An 18,308-nucleotide genomic window follows, 5' to 3' on the forward strand; every position below is an offset into this window, starting at 1 on the left:
TCACGGTATCGCGGTGTTATCGAGTCACTGTACAGAGGTGTTATTCCGTCAATGTATGACAGTGGTGTCCAATAACTGGATGGCCATAACTGTATTCCTTTCCCTGCCCATGCCATCCTTTTTTAGACCTGGCATGAGAGGGAAAAATATGCAGATTGCAGTGCTAAGGACCTTTGCGCCACAATCTGTGTCAGAAATACGCCTAACATAGATGTATTTATTTATGATAAATGACCACCTAATTGTATTATTATTCGGGGGTAGGGCTTTTATCTTTATATTATATAGATTTTTGTGTATTATACTGTAGAAAATGATCCTTTGGAAACACAGTCCTCATCCTTGACCACCAGGATCTGGTAGCGCTTTTTCATTATATGGCGGCCTCCCCTCTCCGCCACGCTGCTCCGCTGTGTACTAGTGCTTATTCAGACGCTAGGGCTGGGTTCACATCCTATTTTTGCCATCCATTTAATGCATACCAAAAGTGTATGCTTTAACGGATGCCTCAGACTGATGCCGTACAGTGGCGTCCGTTCACTACACATTTCAATGCTATAAAAAAAAAAATTAACGTTAACGGATGCATTTTTTTTATGCACTCTGCAGGATACAAAAACGTGGAGTGCTGCACATTTGTATACATCAAACCGATAAATAAAATTAAATTAAAAAATTCTAGGCTCCAGCCGGGCACATTTTTGAGAGTTTACCTTTAAGATGCATAAAAATGGCCCCTGATTAAAATACACATTTTTGTGGGAATTTTTGCCAATGTTCCCCCTCTGGTATATCACGGTCCATGTTGTGGGACCATTTGTGCACTCATAGTTTGTATTTGGTCGCTGCAAATATGACCTGAATGTTTTTCAGGTTCAGCTGCTATTAAAGTCAATGGGCGCGACGTGAACAAGCGGTTCGCGAACATTTGATTGAAAATTGCGGCATCTCAACAAGGGCTGCAGCCACTCTTCTTCTGCTCATGGGGCATGTTCTCCATCCGGCTCTTTAAGGGCCCAACATGCACACTGTAATCTTTACCAGCCATTGGTTGGCAACCCTGTGGTATTTAAGGCGCCTTGGTAGGGTGCCTGAGCAACAGGTTTTCTAGTATTTTCTAGTATCCTGCAAAGATGTTTGTTCAATTGTCTGCCCATGTACCGACCTTCTGCCCGTTTACTGCATTCTGCATTTGTTCATTGACCTGACCTCTGCCGTACCTCCCTAACAACATTTCACTGCCTGCCCTGACCAAAATCTGTTTATCGTATAGTACATACTCTGACAGCCTTTGTTTCTTTGTGCCAGTTAAAACTGTGTTTGGGCCCACACAAGATAAATGAACTGATGGTGAACGGCATTTGGAACTTGGAGAAGTTATTAAATGGATCACTCATTTTTTCTCAGAACCGTGGATGTTTATTCAAAGTACTTAATAAAAAACATGAACTGTATAACTGTTTCAGTGTTATTAGTTTAGTTATAATAGTGTCTAAGATAACAATCAGGCCATATTTTAATGGTAATCAAACCAAGTAATTGCTAAAGGTTCACTTACTTTTTCCTCCAACTGTGGTTACTAGAACTGAGTTGTCACAAGAGTTGCTAACTCCCCTACTACAGTACATCAGTGCTGATGCTCTGGTGGCCCCAATGGTCTATGTTTATATCCTAGAAGTGATCAGGTACCAACTGACATCAATGCTGCACTGTGGCCAGGGTACAAAAATCTGCAGAAAACCTCCAGAGAAATTGTGCTGAAGAAGTAGAAGATATAAAAGTAAAGTATTATGTATTATATTTACCTGTCCTATTATTTTATTTAATCTATGAAAACCCCTTTAACTCTTTGGAGTAGAACAACATTGTCTTAACTAAAAACATAGATATCATATTGGGATATCACTGTCATTTGTATCAAATGAGAACTAACCTCTGCTTGACTTGTGTGAATTTCATTTAAGAGTACATAGTATATGCATTTTAAAACCTTTGTAATCTTCAGTATTTATACCAAGTTCTTAAACCATAATTTTTCCAGTTGGATGGTATGAATAACAACAATAAAATTATAATCAGAATGATTCTTCCCATTTGAAGTGCAGTTGTTACATACCTGCAATGCCACCGGCCAGCCACACAGACAAAGCACTTGGCGTTGTGTGATGATCTAATTTCAGCCATTCGCTTAAATATATGTAGGGTATAAAGTACAAGCAATATCCTGGAATGTCCCTCAGAACCATTGCTCCTGCTCCACGATACATCCCCAAAAGGCCTTCCTTCCTCAGGATGCAGTTCACACAATGTACTGGACCTTTGTAGGTTTTTTTATAATGATGTATGGATGTATTCTGAGTCAGTGATACAACCTCTGTAAATATAACAGATAATTGAGATTTATATACATATATACAGTTGAAACCAGAAGTTTACATACACTATATAAAAAGACACATATGCATGTTTTCTCAATATCTGACATGAAATCAGAATAAATAGTTCCTGTTTTGGTAAATTAGGATTATCATAATTATTATTATTTGCCAAATGCCTGAATAATGAGAGAGCTAATGTTTTAAGGCATTTTATTACTTTCTGAAAAGTCTAAAGTATACATACATTTCATTAATATTTGGTACTATTGCCCTTAAACTATGTGACTTGGGTCAAATGTTTTGAATATCCTTCCATAAATATGTTCCCCCTGGAAATACTGTATATGACTAAAGCAAGTCTAGAATGTTATACTCACACTTGCTAAATATTATAAAAACAGTATTAATGCTGAAGAAGATATCTGGTCAACCAAAGAACACTGGGCGAACAGTAACCAGAGGTCAGAAACTGTACAGTGCCATGTGTTTAGTGAAATAGATATGTGAATTGCTTATAGCGCACTCAAAAAATCTTCAGACCCTTTCACTATTTTCACATTTTGTTATGTTGAGGCCTTGTGCTAAAATAAAATAAAAATATGTGTTTAACTTGTCTTTATTATACTTACTGAGTGTAGTGTCTAGGTTTTATCAAATAGTTTTTTTCTATTCTCACTTCTTTCCAGAACACATACTGAATTAATTTATATAAAAATGTTCTGCCAGGATTTATTTCCTAGAACTGGGAGAGATTAATTACTGGAAAAAAACAAGTTTCTTGAATATTATAACAAATCACATACCATACAATGCATTCTGAAAGTCTTCAGACCATTTCACTTTTTTCACATTTTGTTATGTTACAACCTTGTGCTAAAATAAAAAAATCTAGTTTTCCCCATAATTCTGCACTCAGTATCCCATAATTAGAGAAGAGCGAATTCTTCAGAAATTCTATTTGCAGGTTGGTCAAATTTCGCTGCAAATTACTTTAAAAATGGCTATTTCCTGGCTGCAGAGACCCTTGATAGTGGTGTAGAACACTGTGCCTTGCAGTAACACGCATAGGGAGTCTGCTGTGGTAGTGAAAAAATACTGTGAGTCAGTATGACATGAAAATGACAGGCATTGCTCTAAGAATCACTGCACACTTCACTTATTTGGGCAGTCACAGGGCCAAACTGACCAAATAACTCAAGTATGAACTCAGCCTTACAGGTCAATGTTAGCGCCAAGAAGAAGTGCACTCCTTTTACACTTTCGTCAGCTGATTCCACATAGATGTCTACAGAACCTGTTTTATTAAACGCTTATAAAAGAGAGCTCCCCAAGTAGAGAGGGTGTCAGCAGTAAGTTTGTGTTGATATCACAGATTTTTTTTTGCCCTTCCTCTAATCCGTCAGAACAATAACCCTCATTCCTACAGTGCAGGCTACACAATCACAGGTGGGAGGTAACCGATCGGTACAGGCAACACCCGAAAATATTTATAAATAAGCCTAAGTATGTGCAGGTCTCACAGCGTAACAGAACAGTAAGAAGCGGTATAACATGTAGTAAGCACTGCAGGGATCCTAAGACATCCGGGGGGGCCCGATTATTGTGGACAAGGTCCGAGATGAGTCACCCATGTGTTCAGTACTGGATGTTATTGATGGCCAGCTCCATGATGAATCTCAGCACTTGGATTAGGTAGTTCTTATTAAGGAACTTCACTTTTCCTTCACAATGCGCTGATGCCACAGATGCCGTCACCTTGACGAGCTGGGTTACTGATAAGTGGATTCTAAAGTGTCTGAAGAACTGAGAGTAAAGAAATTAGAATAAATTGTCCACTTCCTCCAATGTGACCTCGTCCTTTGATTTAGGAATATCATTCCATAATGTCTTGAAGTACTCTGTGTGGATGGCATAAGAAATGTCCATGCGAGGTTCGATGGGCACAGAGAAAACAAGCTCTGTGGCCAACACTGATCCAGACACGTCATTACCGTTCCACATCGCTGCTAGCCACATAAGATCTAGAGAACTGATCACCAGCTTACCAAAACAACAGTCAAAGTTTCCTTGGAACCTCGTCCATACGATAGCTGTGAGCGCCTTGGAGCCATTATACAGGAAGAGCGGAAGGCAAGTAAATGTCTTTGGTAACACCTCCAATAGATTGTCCTCTGTCTACGTCCCGCAGAACCAACCTGTCCACACAATCCGGTCCTCTGTGCTTGCCTTGGTGAGTGGAGGCTTGGATGAAATCTGTATGAGCACAGCCAGTGGATCTCTGTCCTTTCCTTTGAGTCCAGGTAAACAGGAAAATTTTGATTTTAGGTTCAGCTCTGAGCCCACTTTAATGGCAAGACACTTCTGCTTCTCAGCAGCTATGTGGGCAGATGTGCAGAGGTCAAGCTTCTGGGAGGATACCTCGAGCTGTTAAAATGACTGCTCCTTCATGCCGATGTCACGGCTGAGGATGGGGGAAACCCTCAGCCATGCGATGTTACATGTATGTGGAAGCTGCTTGGCCAGGATAACAGAATTAGGGAGCAGGTCACCTCCTACAGCGTCCCTAACTCTGACCCTGACTCCTAGCTGTATGAGCCGACCCAGATGGTAGGAGGGCTCATACTCAGTAACCTCGGGTCCCTACTAGCCCTCAGCAGATCCCTGAGCTAGGAGCTGGGTAAAACAACCTGTTCTTCCTAGACATGGAGGAACAGGAGTCTAAACTGGCCAAGCTGCAAGGAAGGGGGAACATATACAGACATATGGATATAGCAGGTGAACTACACCAGTTCCAAACCTACCTGCCACAGCCTCGCTGACTGGAACCCATGCACCAGTACTGCTGTCCACACAAACACCAAAGAACAGCACACCACAAAACACACAGGTAACCAGGACATCCATCGCTGCAATAAACATAGAAAGGATAACAACATCTACTTAACATCATGCATAACTTTTTTATGACCACAAGTGTGGCCCTTACTGGACAGATGGTAAATGAACCAGGAGGATGACTCCAGCATAAAACATGGCATGAGTACCCCTCAGCTTCAGGTCTCAACTGAGGCTAAATAGCCCAAGTAGCCACACCCACACAGACACACACTGGAAAAAGAATTAACCCTTCCAACACCAGACAGGGTAGTGAAGCCACTTAAAGGGAAAGTGCACACACAAATAAACCCTGTGCACACCAAACAGAAAGTGCACACATATAACACAGGTTGCCATAGGCAACCGCATGCATAGACAGTGAGCAGCCCAGCAACAAGCTCAGGCTGCTACAATGCCAACAACACCATGTTGCCAGCAGCAACCGCACGTGAGGCTAACAACTTACAGCCCTCAGCTGCGGTGAACAACCAACTGACCGCTGGCAACTGCATGCGAAGTCCAAGAGTCACGACCATCAGCATATTCGTGACAGCCGATGACCTACTTCTGGGGGTCAATTTGTGTTTACATATCCTTGCAATAAATGATGTTCCCGTTCACTGACTGTAAACAGAGATCTTGACAGACAAATGGATCAAACTCTGCCGCCATCTTTCTAGGTGCCACATCTACAGTCCCCTGAACAGCCAGATTTACCACCATCTGTTCCAAGATATGCAGCAGTGGAATGACATCGTTCATCCCGTAATCCCGGTGACTGACAAATAACGTCGCCTCCTCAAAGGTCCTGAGTAAACGGCAGGTGTCACGCATGAGCTGCCACTGGCTGACATCAAAGAAATTGTTGATGGCCTTTTCTCTTTTCGTATAGTCAGTCAAACATATGGAGGGTGAAATTCCAACGGGTAGAAACTTTGCATATCAGCTTATGTTGGGGAATGCCGTTTTGCAGCTGCAGGTTAAGGAGGGTGTGCTTTGCGGTGTACGAGTGGCTGAAGTGCATGCAAAGTTTCCTGGTCATTGTTAGGATGTCTTGCAAATGGGTGCAAGACTTCAGGAACCACTCGACAACCAGATTGAACAGGTGTGCCATGCAGGGCATATGGCTCAGCCCTCCTTGACGCAGCGCCGACACCATGTTCTTTCCGTTGTCGATCACCATGGTTATGATTTTCTGTAGTCGCGGAGAAAGCCAAGATTCTATTTCTTGCTGAAGGACATGGAGCAGTTCCTCCTCTGTATGACTAAGTTCGCCCAGGCAAACCAGGTGCAGAACAGCGTAAGAGTGATGAAAGGGGTCACATATGGCTTGCATACACTACATGCCTTCAACATAATTCTTGGATCTCTACATGAAAATAATATAGTTGGTGTAAATCGCGCGAGGGGCATATTTGGAGACATTGACTTCACAAGAGATACAGAGCAGCGGAGTTTGCTTTTAAATAAAATTTTTTTACCATTGCGTAAATTGGCCCATACAGCAAAAGGAGGTATACAGTCGCCCATCAATTTTTTAAAAAAAAGCCTGTTTCACATAACAAATTTCATCACTATGTAATTCGGCCCATACCGCAAAAGGAGGTGTACACTCAAGTGCAATGTTGAGAGACAAATATATCTTTCTTTTGCCTACGGACTCTGTTTGTTATGGCTTTGCACAGGGAGGAAGAATGTTAAGCACAATTCTGGTAAAACTCCTGATCTTAAGAAACTGGACTTGGACTCCAAAGCAGAGGCTCTCCTGTCATGTCTTGTCATCAGCATCTTCATTATGTTTACTGCTGGACTCACGACGACGTAATTCGGTCCATATAGCAAAAGGAGGTCTACAATCACCCAATTTTCCTTAATGAAGCATTTTTTAAATAAAAAATTTCACCAATGAAAGGATAATGGAATTCCACTCATACAGAAGAAAGTCTACAATCACCCATAAATTTTTCTCTAAAAAAGCCTGTTTCACATAAAAAAATGTCACTACATAATTCGGTGCATACTACAAAAAGGGCTTCACCACATATAACTTCACTGCTGAACGGCAATTAGGCCCTATTTTTTTTTCTATTTTTACACTACACAAAAGGCTTTTCAACAGATAAGTGCAACGCTGGAAGGTAAATATTTTTTTATTTTGCCACTAATACACGGCAAACAGGGCTGTATAATATATCACTGCACCTCTGAACGGCAATTAGGTCCTAATTTTTTTTCTACTTTTACACAACACAAAAGGCTTTAAAACAAATAAGTGCAACGCTGGACAGTGAATATATTTTTATTTCGACACTAATACTCGGAAAACTGGGCTTTAGAGTATATCACTGCACCGATGTATTAGGCCCTCATTTTTTTCTACTTTTACACAACACAAAACGCTTTTCAACAAATAAGTGCAGCGGAGGACGGTGAATATATTTTTATTTAGCCACTAATACTCGGAAAACTGGGCTTTAGAGTATATCACTGCACCGATGAATGGCAATTAGGCCCTAATTTTTTTCTACTTTTACACAAAACAAACTCTGTCAATTCAGATGGGGCCTGTGGGTGGACTGCCATCTTCAGATCTCTCCAGGGATGTTTTATTGGGTTCAAGTCAGGACTCTGGCTGGACATTCACAGAGTTGTCCTTAGGTCACTCCTATTCTTGTTGAAAGGTGAACACTCAGACCATTCTGATATCCAGAGCAATCTGGAACACGTTTTCATTAAGAATATCTATGTACTTTCTCCATTCAGCTTTCCCTCAACCTTGCCGCTGAAAAACAACCCCATAGCATGATGCTGCCACTACAATACTTCATTGTAGGGATCATATTGGACAGGTAATGAGCAGTGCCTAGTTTCCTCCAGATATTACTTTTTCTTCTTCATGATTTGTTTTTTGCTCTGATATGCATTGTTAGCTGTGAGACCTTATAAAAACAGAGGTGCTTTTCCAAATCATGTCCAGTCAACTGAATTTACCACAGGTAGACTCCAATTAATATGTAGAAACTTCTTAAATACTGTTAAGAGAAATTGAAGGCTCCTGGAGCTAAATTTCAAGTGTCATAACAAAGGGTCTGAATACTTACGTCCATTCATAATTTTAGTTTTTCCTTTCGCTGAAAAGGAACGATGATAATCGTAGAATGCAAAAACACCCTATTTATGCCCCAGGTCTGTGACCCTGTAGAGATATGTGTCTAGCTCCTCATGTCTCCCTGGTTGGGCAGAACATATAATGTCCCTGAAAAGGCTGAAAGCCAGGACAAATTCTGTAATGGATAATTTCTTATCGAGTCGGGCATCTTTAGATTTGAGGATAATGGAAACGTTGTTGCAGGCGATTGTCTTATTTTCAAGGGAATCATGGGTGGCAATGAGGATGGAGGCTAGGTTAATATCCCTCCAAGCCAAGATGTCCTTCTTGATGTTTTCAGGGACAAACTGAGAAGGCGCAATGCCTAGACTGCATATCAGACACCGTTGAGGTGATGTTGTTTATTGTGGCATGCAACTGTGTCAGGGCGAGTTGGATGGTGGACATCGAAGCCTGTTCCTCGACTGGAGCTTCAGGCTCGGTGAAAAGCAGTCTGTATAATTCAGCCTTTCTGGCGGAGGCCGGGTGACGAATCCCCCGACGATTCAATTCCGCGATCAGTTTGGGAATCGTTCCAGTTTCTTAGCGAGACATTGATGGCGTGCTCAGACACCTGGGTTTCCAGGACCGACAGCGCATCTTCTAGGTCCGACACTTAACTTAATGAACCCAGGTGGGGCTCCCTCCCCCCGAGGGTGAGCGAGAAGTAAGTAGCTGGTGACCCGATGAAGAAGCGAGGACGCAGAGCGGGTGGTCGAAGAAAAGAAAGAACGGTGGTGAGTGAAATGGGAGGAAGAGACGTGAACAATAGAGGGCCAGAAATGAAGAATTAAGAAGCCCTTGTTACCTGGACCAGAAGGCTTCGACCTGAATAAACAGAAGGAAATAAAACATTACACTGTATCAGAATCAGCTATACATAAATAATGATGTTGGGGAGGACGTAGGCTACTGACGTGGTAGGTGGCCTTGGCGTGATCGTGCGAGACCGAGCAGACCGGAAATAAAATTAGCAAAAACGTGACCTGACCGACATGGCAGGTGACCCTGAGTGGCTCTCTACGTGACCTGAGACAGGCAAAATATTTAACAAATGTAACCTGACCGAACATGGCAGGTGACCCTGAGAGGCTCACTACATGACCTGAGACAGGTGAGAAATTTAACAAACGTAACCTGACCGACGTGGCAGGTGACCCAGAGATGCTCCCTACGAGACCTTAGACAGGTGAAAATTAACAAAAACGTGACCTGACCGGACTGGCAGGTATTGTATTTTATTTTATTTATTTTTTGAGACCCATACCTTAGTCCTGAAAGATGAATCGACACGGAGAGGCTGACGTAGCCTGGACGCAACTGATGATAGGTGAAAGGAGACCTATTTGCAAACCTAGAACATTGGAGCAAAAGTGAGCGTATAAAGTGGAACATGGTATAAATGACTTTATGCTATGGACTGGAGGTAGTCAATGGCAGGAGCGCAGATCCTGACCAGAATTGCCTGTTTGTTTGTTTTTTGTGGCCTGTAAGCGGGATTCGGGGCTACTGAGGGGACAGCCCTAAGGGAGAACCACATGCGCACTGACCAATACACCGGCGGAACACGGGAGGAGACGGGTCAACAAGACAAGCAGTTGTGGGAGAAAAAAATGGAAATAAGCAGACAAAAAAAAAATGGCACAGTGGAAAGGATGCGGTAATGAACTGAATTGACGTTTATCAGCAGAAGCAACCCCACTGAAACACGCAGCTGCCTAGCTGAATGCTCCTGGCCTGGATCTGAGTAGCAGTCTCCCTGAGAAGGTTCCTTTATTCTGGGTACTGGCCCCTTGGAGCAGTGCAGTTGGCCACGGGCTGCTACACTTGTGAGCCTTTCTGAACGCTTATTCTGGTATAACAGCCCGGTTAATGAAACAGCACTGGGGACGGCTCTTCTTCTGGAAGCTCGGCCTGACCGCCCCGAGACACGCTGTGCAATATGTACAGACTGGCACATACTGTATTGTGTGAGCATTCATCCGCCTGGACAGAATCATGACACTGTCTACTGAAAATGGAAGATTTGTATTTAATTTTTTTAATCCCCCTTTCCCAACAAATTTTATATTTTTTTTCCCAGATGTACCTAATGATGGGTTAATGACATCACACACGTTGATAGGAATAACTGTTCCTAATAAATCCGATGATAAAGACGTGATGGTGAAGGGGCGCCGTGCGATCCAACCGCCAGGTGGAGGCAGCGCAACGGCAGAAGCAGCGGGACCTAGTGGCCAGTCTCACGAGATATCGAGCACTCGCCATCAGGAAGGGAAGCAGCGTCCCACGTGGGGAGCAGAGTGGAGGAACGCAGAAGTCGGCATGGGGAAACCTGAACAAGGTGGGGGTGGGTGACTTACCAATCCGGCCGGTGAGAGTGTACTGGGTGCGGACTGCTGTGCTGCGTGGGACCACTTACCTATGGATCGGTAGCGAGGAGGGCGACGTGCTGCTCCACTGTGGTTAGCACCGGAAGCGCACGTGAGCAGTGCAGGTACGCTAGGGATTTTAAGTAGCCCTACGCCCCTCCCACAAATGGAGCCTGAGAATCTCAGCCTGCTGGATATATCGATAGGATGTGCCATAAATGTCCTATAGGTGGGGTCCCACCTCTGGAACCTGCTCATATCCCCAGAACAGGAGTTCAAACTAGACGGAGAGCACATTGCATATATGCAGTGTCCTCTCCATTCATTGCTATGGGAGTTCTCTAAATAGCAAACATGCTCGACTATATAGTTCTATAGCAGCGAATGAAGAACAAGCAGCAGAAGTGCGACCACCTCTCTATTCACCCACTATGGGACTCCTGAAAATTGCCAAACCAGCACTCAGCTATTTTCTGAAGTTCCATAGCGGTGAATGAAGGGTGGCCACACATGCACAACTTACTGTCTGAACACTTCGGGGGCTCCATCCTATGGATATGTCATAAATGTCCCAGATGGGAATATCCTTTAAAATAAAATTCATTATAAAATAACCAAGTTAGTAGAGCATTGCTAGGACTCAGAGCAGTGTTAGGAGTCCTAGCACCATTGCAGCAAATGAGAACAGTTGCTGGTGGCGCTGAGGGCCAAAGACTATTCCAGTGAACTCTGTGGGGCGAATGGATGAATCTTCTACACCAGTTTTATAGTGTCGGAAAGTTGCAAATTTAGACGCGTGTTCCATTTTGTGTCTAGATTGGTATAATACCTGGCCTAAATAAATAAATGTGTATTATATATGTAATATTTGGGGACTACATATAATAAATAATAAGATAGGGGCACCATCCCCTTGAGGAATGAGTTCTTATTTATCAACACTATCTACCAGTAGGTCTTCATTGCCCATAGCAACCAATCAGAGAGCAGCTTTCATTTTCCCAGAGCAGTTAAATCCCTAGGCGCCCCAGTCCGACACTGGATACTGATGACCTATCCTGAGGATAGGTCATCAATATTAATTCCTGGATAAATCTACCTAGTGTAGGGGATTAGCCCTTTTCCAGGGGTTGCAAACACACACTTCTTCACAGAAACCAGGATTTAGGGGCCAAACTGTGCTTTATTGTGGCACACGGCATAAAGAAAAAACAAACAAAGCCAAAATAAAATACCTTGTCCGTCTGGGCCCTATCTAAACACATAGGTTTCCCTGACTCACCTAAAGCGTAACACAGTTCACATCCGCGATGAGATGCGGCTTTCCCAGCCCAACCTCCAGCAGCCTCCAGGCTGCTCCCACACCAGGGTCTCTTGGGGGATAGTGGTCTCACAGCCCTCCCGGCTCAGACCACACAGAGCCACTCCAGCCTTCTGTGTGCAAGTCCCCACCCCCTCTCACTCTGAGGATTCCTTTATCCCCAGGTGATTGCTGCACCTGGTCTTTCTTCAGACCTGGTGATTCTGGGGAAGACACAGCAAATCCTGACATATATCTCCCCTAACAACCATGAGGCCTGTCACTTCCTCAAATATCCCCCCCCCCCCCTTTGTTCAAGCCCGTGAGGGTGAACACCTGCATAACCAGGGGAGGCTGGTGAGAGGGCATCCACCTGGCCTGGACGTGGGGAACAGCCACCCACCCTGCTCTTTGGCTGCTCCCAATAAGAACCGGCCCAGATTGGCTTTACAGACACACTAAGTAACCCAGTGTCAGCGAGCACTAGCTGCCACTGACACTGAAAATTACCGGTTCTTATTTCACCGAGGCCAGGAACCTCGGTGACACGTACCTTCCCTTTGTTCTGCCAGACCCAGGACAACAGCGCTTGGTTTGTCACCCTCATGAGTTTATTACAGAGCTGACAAGGCCTCTGGGATTTTCTTGCCCATCTCATGAGCAGGTACTGTCTTTTTATATTTCCTGGCTTCTGCACAGGCCCCTCACGTTCTTTCTTGGACTGCGGTAACTCTTGACTGAACTGGTCCCAGTCATGGTCGTGTCCCAACCCTTTCTCTTTTGCCTTGCGGGGCTCCTTCAGCAGAGCAGGTTTCTTATGTCTCGCTCCTTTTCCACACATCTGGACCCCTTTACCATTATTCTCAGTAGGGGTTTCTTCGGGTTTGGAGCCAACTTTAGAGTCTTCTGCGTCTTCAGTGGCTTTTCCCACTTCAGCAGTCGCTCTTTTCGCCCTAACCTTGGTCTCTGGGGCATCCAAGTTTTTTTCCCATTTTAAGGCCTCTGCCTTAGCTTCTTTGGAGTCTCCATTTACTTTATTATCCTTTTTATCCTTCACGGACTTGGTCTCATATCCTTGCCTTCTTAACGCCTCCTTCTCATCAAGGTTGGAGGCACTGGGGACATCAGGATCTTCACCAGACTCGTTGCCTTCTGGCAAAGCCTCTAGAGGTTCGCTCAGGATATTGTTCCCCAATCGCTTAAGCTCTAGTGGAGCCATATCACAGTAGTAGACACCATCTGTATGCTGATCGTCTGTTTCGTGGTATTTCTTCTCCAGCAGACTGCTGGCTTTCTGTAAGGCACTGACGGCAGAGGGAGCATCTTTCATGACCAGGTCCTGGCTACTTATTGCCACGAGTCTCTTGGCCTCTGTATTCACATCAGCACCATCAGTTGGGTGAGCAGAAAGATCTTCCATCTTCTCCACCTCGGTCGGCACCACGGCGCCACCATCTCCAGACCCATTCTTAACAGCCTCTGGCTTAGACTTCTTCAACTCATAGACGTTCTTCCTGACATCATCCTTTGAGCTCATAAGATCTTCCATCCCTGCTCTGAGTTGTCTGTTCAGCCTCTCACATTTATCTCGCTCCTCAAGCGCTTCTTCAAGGGATCGCGCCAAGGAGAATGTCTCCTGTTCCAGATGCTCTTCACTTGGCTCTGCTGCAGCCGATGTAGGAGTATCACCATTCTCTTTTGGCCACCCTGTGGGGGTTCCACGCAGGGTCTCTTTAAGCACTTTGTTTGTATCTACTGCAGTCTTCTTCGGCGACTCTGTGAAGACATCTACTCCCTTCTCTATCATATCTAGGGACCGTTTGGAGAGAGAAAAATCTTCAGGATTGCAGCTGTACTGACGTGTCAGGTCATCTACCCCTGCCTGGGTATGGGTCTCAGACACTAGGCTCCCATCTCCCCACTCAGCTCTCGTCACGTCAGGTATAACTGTCGTCTGGTCGCTACTAGTGACCACCTGATTTTTGCAATACCTTGACTTGGTAGCTTCCTTCTCAGAGTTGCTAATGGTCACAGCGCATATATCGCCTATGTCACTGGTGTCATTATTAACTGTGACCTCTAGGGGCACTGCCGAGTTAATCCCTATCTGGGACATTACTTTATGGTCCATAAAACACTGTGGAGACTGCATGTCCACTTCTGGTACTTGTGATACTCCCTCTAGGACTGCTACCCTTTCTTGCACATGTAGTGTCCCACTAGGTAGGGGTGGGCACTACACGAGGGTCAATTGGTGTGCGCGTTACTCCTACTCACAAGGGACAGAAATGTTATATTTAATTGTACCTTTAATGTATGTTCTAATGTGTTTTTCTATGCAATGTTCCCCTGTATGATGCAATAGCAGGCCTAGTTGGGTGTAGTTAGACATCCCAGACACTAGAGGGAGATAGGGAGCCCCTAGTATAAATGTCCAGGCCCAGACAGGGACGGTGTGTACAGAGTCAGGAGTCTGAGAAGACAGAGGTTAGAAAGCCTCCTCCTGACATGCAGCTTGATAGCCCTGGCTGCTAGCTATGACCAGGAGGCTAGTGAGGAGATCCAGCCTGCCTGAAGCCAAGAGAGCCTTAGTTAGCTCTGAAGTCACCCCAGTAGCAGGACAGAACCTCCTGGGAGAAACCCACAGTCATCCACCAAACAAGTAAGGAAATCCCAGGGAAAGATAAGTAACCCTGATGGGCAGATGCCTTAGAAAATAAAGCAAGAATCTAATACCTGAGGAAGATATAATTACCAAGGATTTAAGCCACCCTTTAGGCATCCGGGCCTTGGGATAGAAAGCCAGACAGGAGTTCTAGAAAGAACAGTGTACACTATTTCTGAGGAAAGGTACAACCTGCTTCTGAGTGCATTGTGAATTTACCCTCTGCGTATCTTGCATAATTAATACCTGCCATTTTGTGGAGAAAGCCTACTTGTGAAACTGTGATTTAAGGACTGTGTTACCACCTGCTTGTACAAAGTTGGACTGTTCAGTAAAGTAACGTTTGGTTCACTATACTACCTGTGCACCTCAATCATTCCAACTACCAACCGGTGTGCCACCGTCAAAGGCACTGGCGTCACGAATCCAACAGGGACCTTGCCCCAGGCACTCAAAATACCCATAACATCCAGGGCACCTCATCCACCATCAGGCCTGGTCCCTACATACAGAGTGTGCCCCAGAGGAACCGTGTCTACCTCTCCTTCACTGCCACGCGCCTGCCCAGGGTTCTCCAATACAGTGAGCAACCCTCGATTGCCCATAACCGTGACCTCACTTCGCTATACCCTGCAGGTCTGGCGTGTTGCACACATTCTCCAGAGTAGGATTGCTCCACTCAGTGCTCACAACATTTATCTGCACTTCTGCATCATTGTTTTCAATAGGGAATATTCTTTCCTTATGGCAGTCAATGTGCAGCTCCCTTAGACCTTCATTTACACAGGCAAGTACAGGTTCTGCAGGAGTTTCGTCACTATCTGCAGAAGTATCTACCTTGCCCCATAACATCGAAACGTTATCACAACCCAACATCACATCATATAAGAACATATTTGTAACATCAGGTCCATAAGACCCAGTTCTTACTGTAGACTCCCCCTCAGTGAGAACCACCTGCACTTGCTCAGGCTCCCTTTCAGGTGCCTGGTTCACATTACTTATATGCAATTCTTCAAACCTCCTGATCAAGTCATAAAGTTCTTCATGAAAAATAGCAGATGAAGAAAATAAAGATTCATCATCATTTACATTTTTACCACCTGTGGGTGCTTCTCTCCTGATCACATCCTGAAAGGGAAAAGGCATGTAATCATCATCATATACTTCACATGACCTTACATTTTCATTTTTCACTTCAACTACTCCATTACTCCACAACTCCCAGCATAAGGGAAAATTACACCCCAACACTCCCTTCTGCATGAGCGTATCTGTAACATCAAGTTCATCAGTCTCTGTTCTCATTGGAGTCTCACGCTCAGTGAAAATCAGCGGATAGTCCTTATCCACACGACTGTCCAGCACCTTTATTATTTTACCAGTCTCAGGTTTCAATATTGTGCTACCTCTTACCCGGGCTAGCATGGGATCCCGGATCCTTGTCATCCCAAAACTAGCTTTGGTCATGGGCAACTGAGGTAACACAGAAACCTTCTCCCCTGCAGGTTTCTGTGAGGGAGCAATCAAAGCAGGCTTATCCGCCTGTTCAGACAGTTTTTTCTCTGTGTGACTTATTACCTACCGGCCCAGAAGATATCCCCTGCCGCCGGCTCACTGTCACTGGCTCTGCCACATAGGTAATAACAGGAACAGTCTTACCCTTTGTAATCAACCATTCTGGTAAAGCAGTGACATTCTCTCCCGCGGACTCATCAAGGTTGTGGTTGCTCCTAGGAACAGCTTTACTGCACCTCCGCACTTCCTCTCTAGGACTCCGGGCACAGTCGCAAGGAAGATATGCACTCCTGAGAACCGCACCGCTCTCCACCTCCTTTTCTTCCCGACGGTTGCCCTTGGCAACGGCATATCTTTGCTTTTTATCAGGAACTCCGCTCCACAACTGCCCAAACAATGGAAAGTCCTTGCCCAGCGCAAACTCCACTTCCAGGTCTCACATTTTAAGAGCTCCCATTGCACAGGGCCATAGTCTGTTATAAAGGTCAGAGACAGGGTGACATCTGTCTCTGGCCCGCTCTCCAGAAAGTCCAGGACTTCAGGCACCTGCTGGCGGGCATCTAGAGTGACCCCCAGCGGTATTCCCCCAATCACTAGCTCGCAGTCCTTCTCCCATGGATGATACCAAGCTGCAGCCAAGAATGCCACAAGTCAGTCTCTTTTACTCGGCTACTGGCCCTTTAAGTCCTGCACTGTTTGCACCACAGAAAAAAAAATAAAATGTACAGACTAATACCAGCAGTCTCTGCTCCTGCAAACTAGCAGGCTTCCGGCCCTTTGAATCACTGCACAGCAACACAGCAATTCCTTGGCAATATTCAGCAGCACCTGCTCTTTTCAGTGATGTTGTTGCCCTTAGCAACCACGTTGTTTTTCACTTTTCAGCACGGACATGTACCCCCAAATGTAGGGGATTAGCCCTTTTCCAGGGGTTGCAAACACACACTTCTTCACAGAAACCAGGATTTAGGGGCTAAACTGTGCTTTATTGTGGCACACGGCATAAAGAAGAACTCACAAAGCCAAAATAAAATACCTTGCCCGTCTGGGCCCTATCTAAACACATAGGTTTCCCTGACTCACCTAAAGCGTAACACAGTTCACATCCGTGATGAGATGCGGCTTTCCCAGCCCAACCTCCAGGCTGCTCCCACACCAGGGTCTCTTGGGAGATAGTGGTCTCTCAGCCCTCCCGGCTCAGACCACACAGAGCCACTCCAGCCTTCTGTGTGCAAGTCCCCACCCCCTCTGACTCTGAGGATTCCTTTATCCCCAGGTGATTACTGCACCTGGTCTTTCTTCAGACCTGGTGATTCTGGGGAAGACACAGCAAATCCTGCCATATATCTCCCCTAACAACCATGAGGCCTGTCACTTCCTCACACTAGATAATTCCCGACCCTTGGCTACCAAATTGTGGAATATGTAAGCAAAACTCTTGCAGGGACTGAGCAACTTGTCGAATGTAAAGTCCTTCATAACTGACATTTTGCCAATATTTTACTGTGAAGTAAATAAATATTGTATCTTCTGATCCGTTTTGTTAGTTCTCTGTCTGAGATCTGTTATTTTAGACAGGAGAAAAAGTCCTGCATGCAAAATACAGAATCAGTTTTTTTTATTAATATAGGCCTATAGCTCACCATACTGATAACACATCATTACCAACGTTTACTGTGAGCTGTAAAATGATGAGAATTACCACTAAAATAATCGGGTCAGATATCACCATCCTCCAAAAAATCACATATTTTTACAGACTGTCCAGAAATTTCAGAATGGTTGGTAAGGGCCCTTTCACACTTGCGTTGTGCGGATCCGGCATAGAGTTCCGTCGTCGGGGGTCTATGCCGGAAGAATCCTGATCAGGATTATCCTAATGCATTCTGAATGGAGAGAAATCCGTTCAGGATGCATTAGGATGTCTTCAGTTCCGGAACGGAACGTTTTTTGGCCAGAGAAAATACCGCAGCAAGGCCGGATCCGGAATTAATGCCCATTGAAAGGCATTGATCCGGATCCGGCCTTAAGCTAAACGTCGTTTCGGCGC

The 18,308-nt window shown here is 44.8% G+C and overlaps 1 protein-coding gene across 3 annotated transcripts in view; it reads right to left on the reverse strand.

Moving 5' to 3' along the window:
• The window catches only part of LOC122939062 (solute carrier family 25 member 48-like), a 184,696-nt gene that overhangs the window by 107,101 nt on the left and 59,287 nt on the right, over window positions 1–18,308 (reverse strand). For all 3 annotated transcript variants that reach the window (XM_044295008.1, XM_044295009.1, XM_044295007.1), the window contains one exon: window positions 2,117–2,374. In XM_044295008.1, coding sequence (XP_044150943.1) covers window positions 2,117–2,374 — 258 coding nt within the window. The remainder of the gene's footprint in view (window positions 1–2,116; window positions 2,375–18,308) is intronic.

The sequence above is a fragment of the Bufo gargarizans genome, chromosome 5, assembly GCF_014858855.1.
Source record: "Bufo gargarizans isolate SCDJY-AF-19 chromosome 5, ASM1485885v1, whole genome shotgun sequence".
In the NCBI taxonomy this organism is placed as follows: Eukaryota; Metazoa; Chordata; class Amphibia; order Anura; family Bufonidae; genus Bufo; species Bufo gargarizans.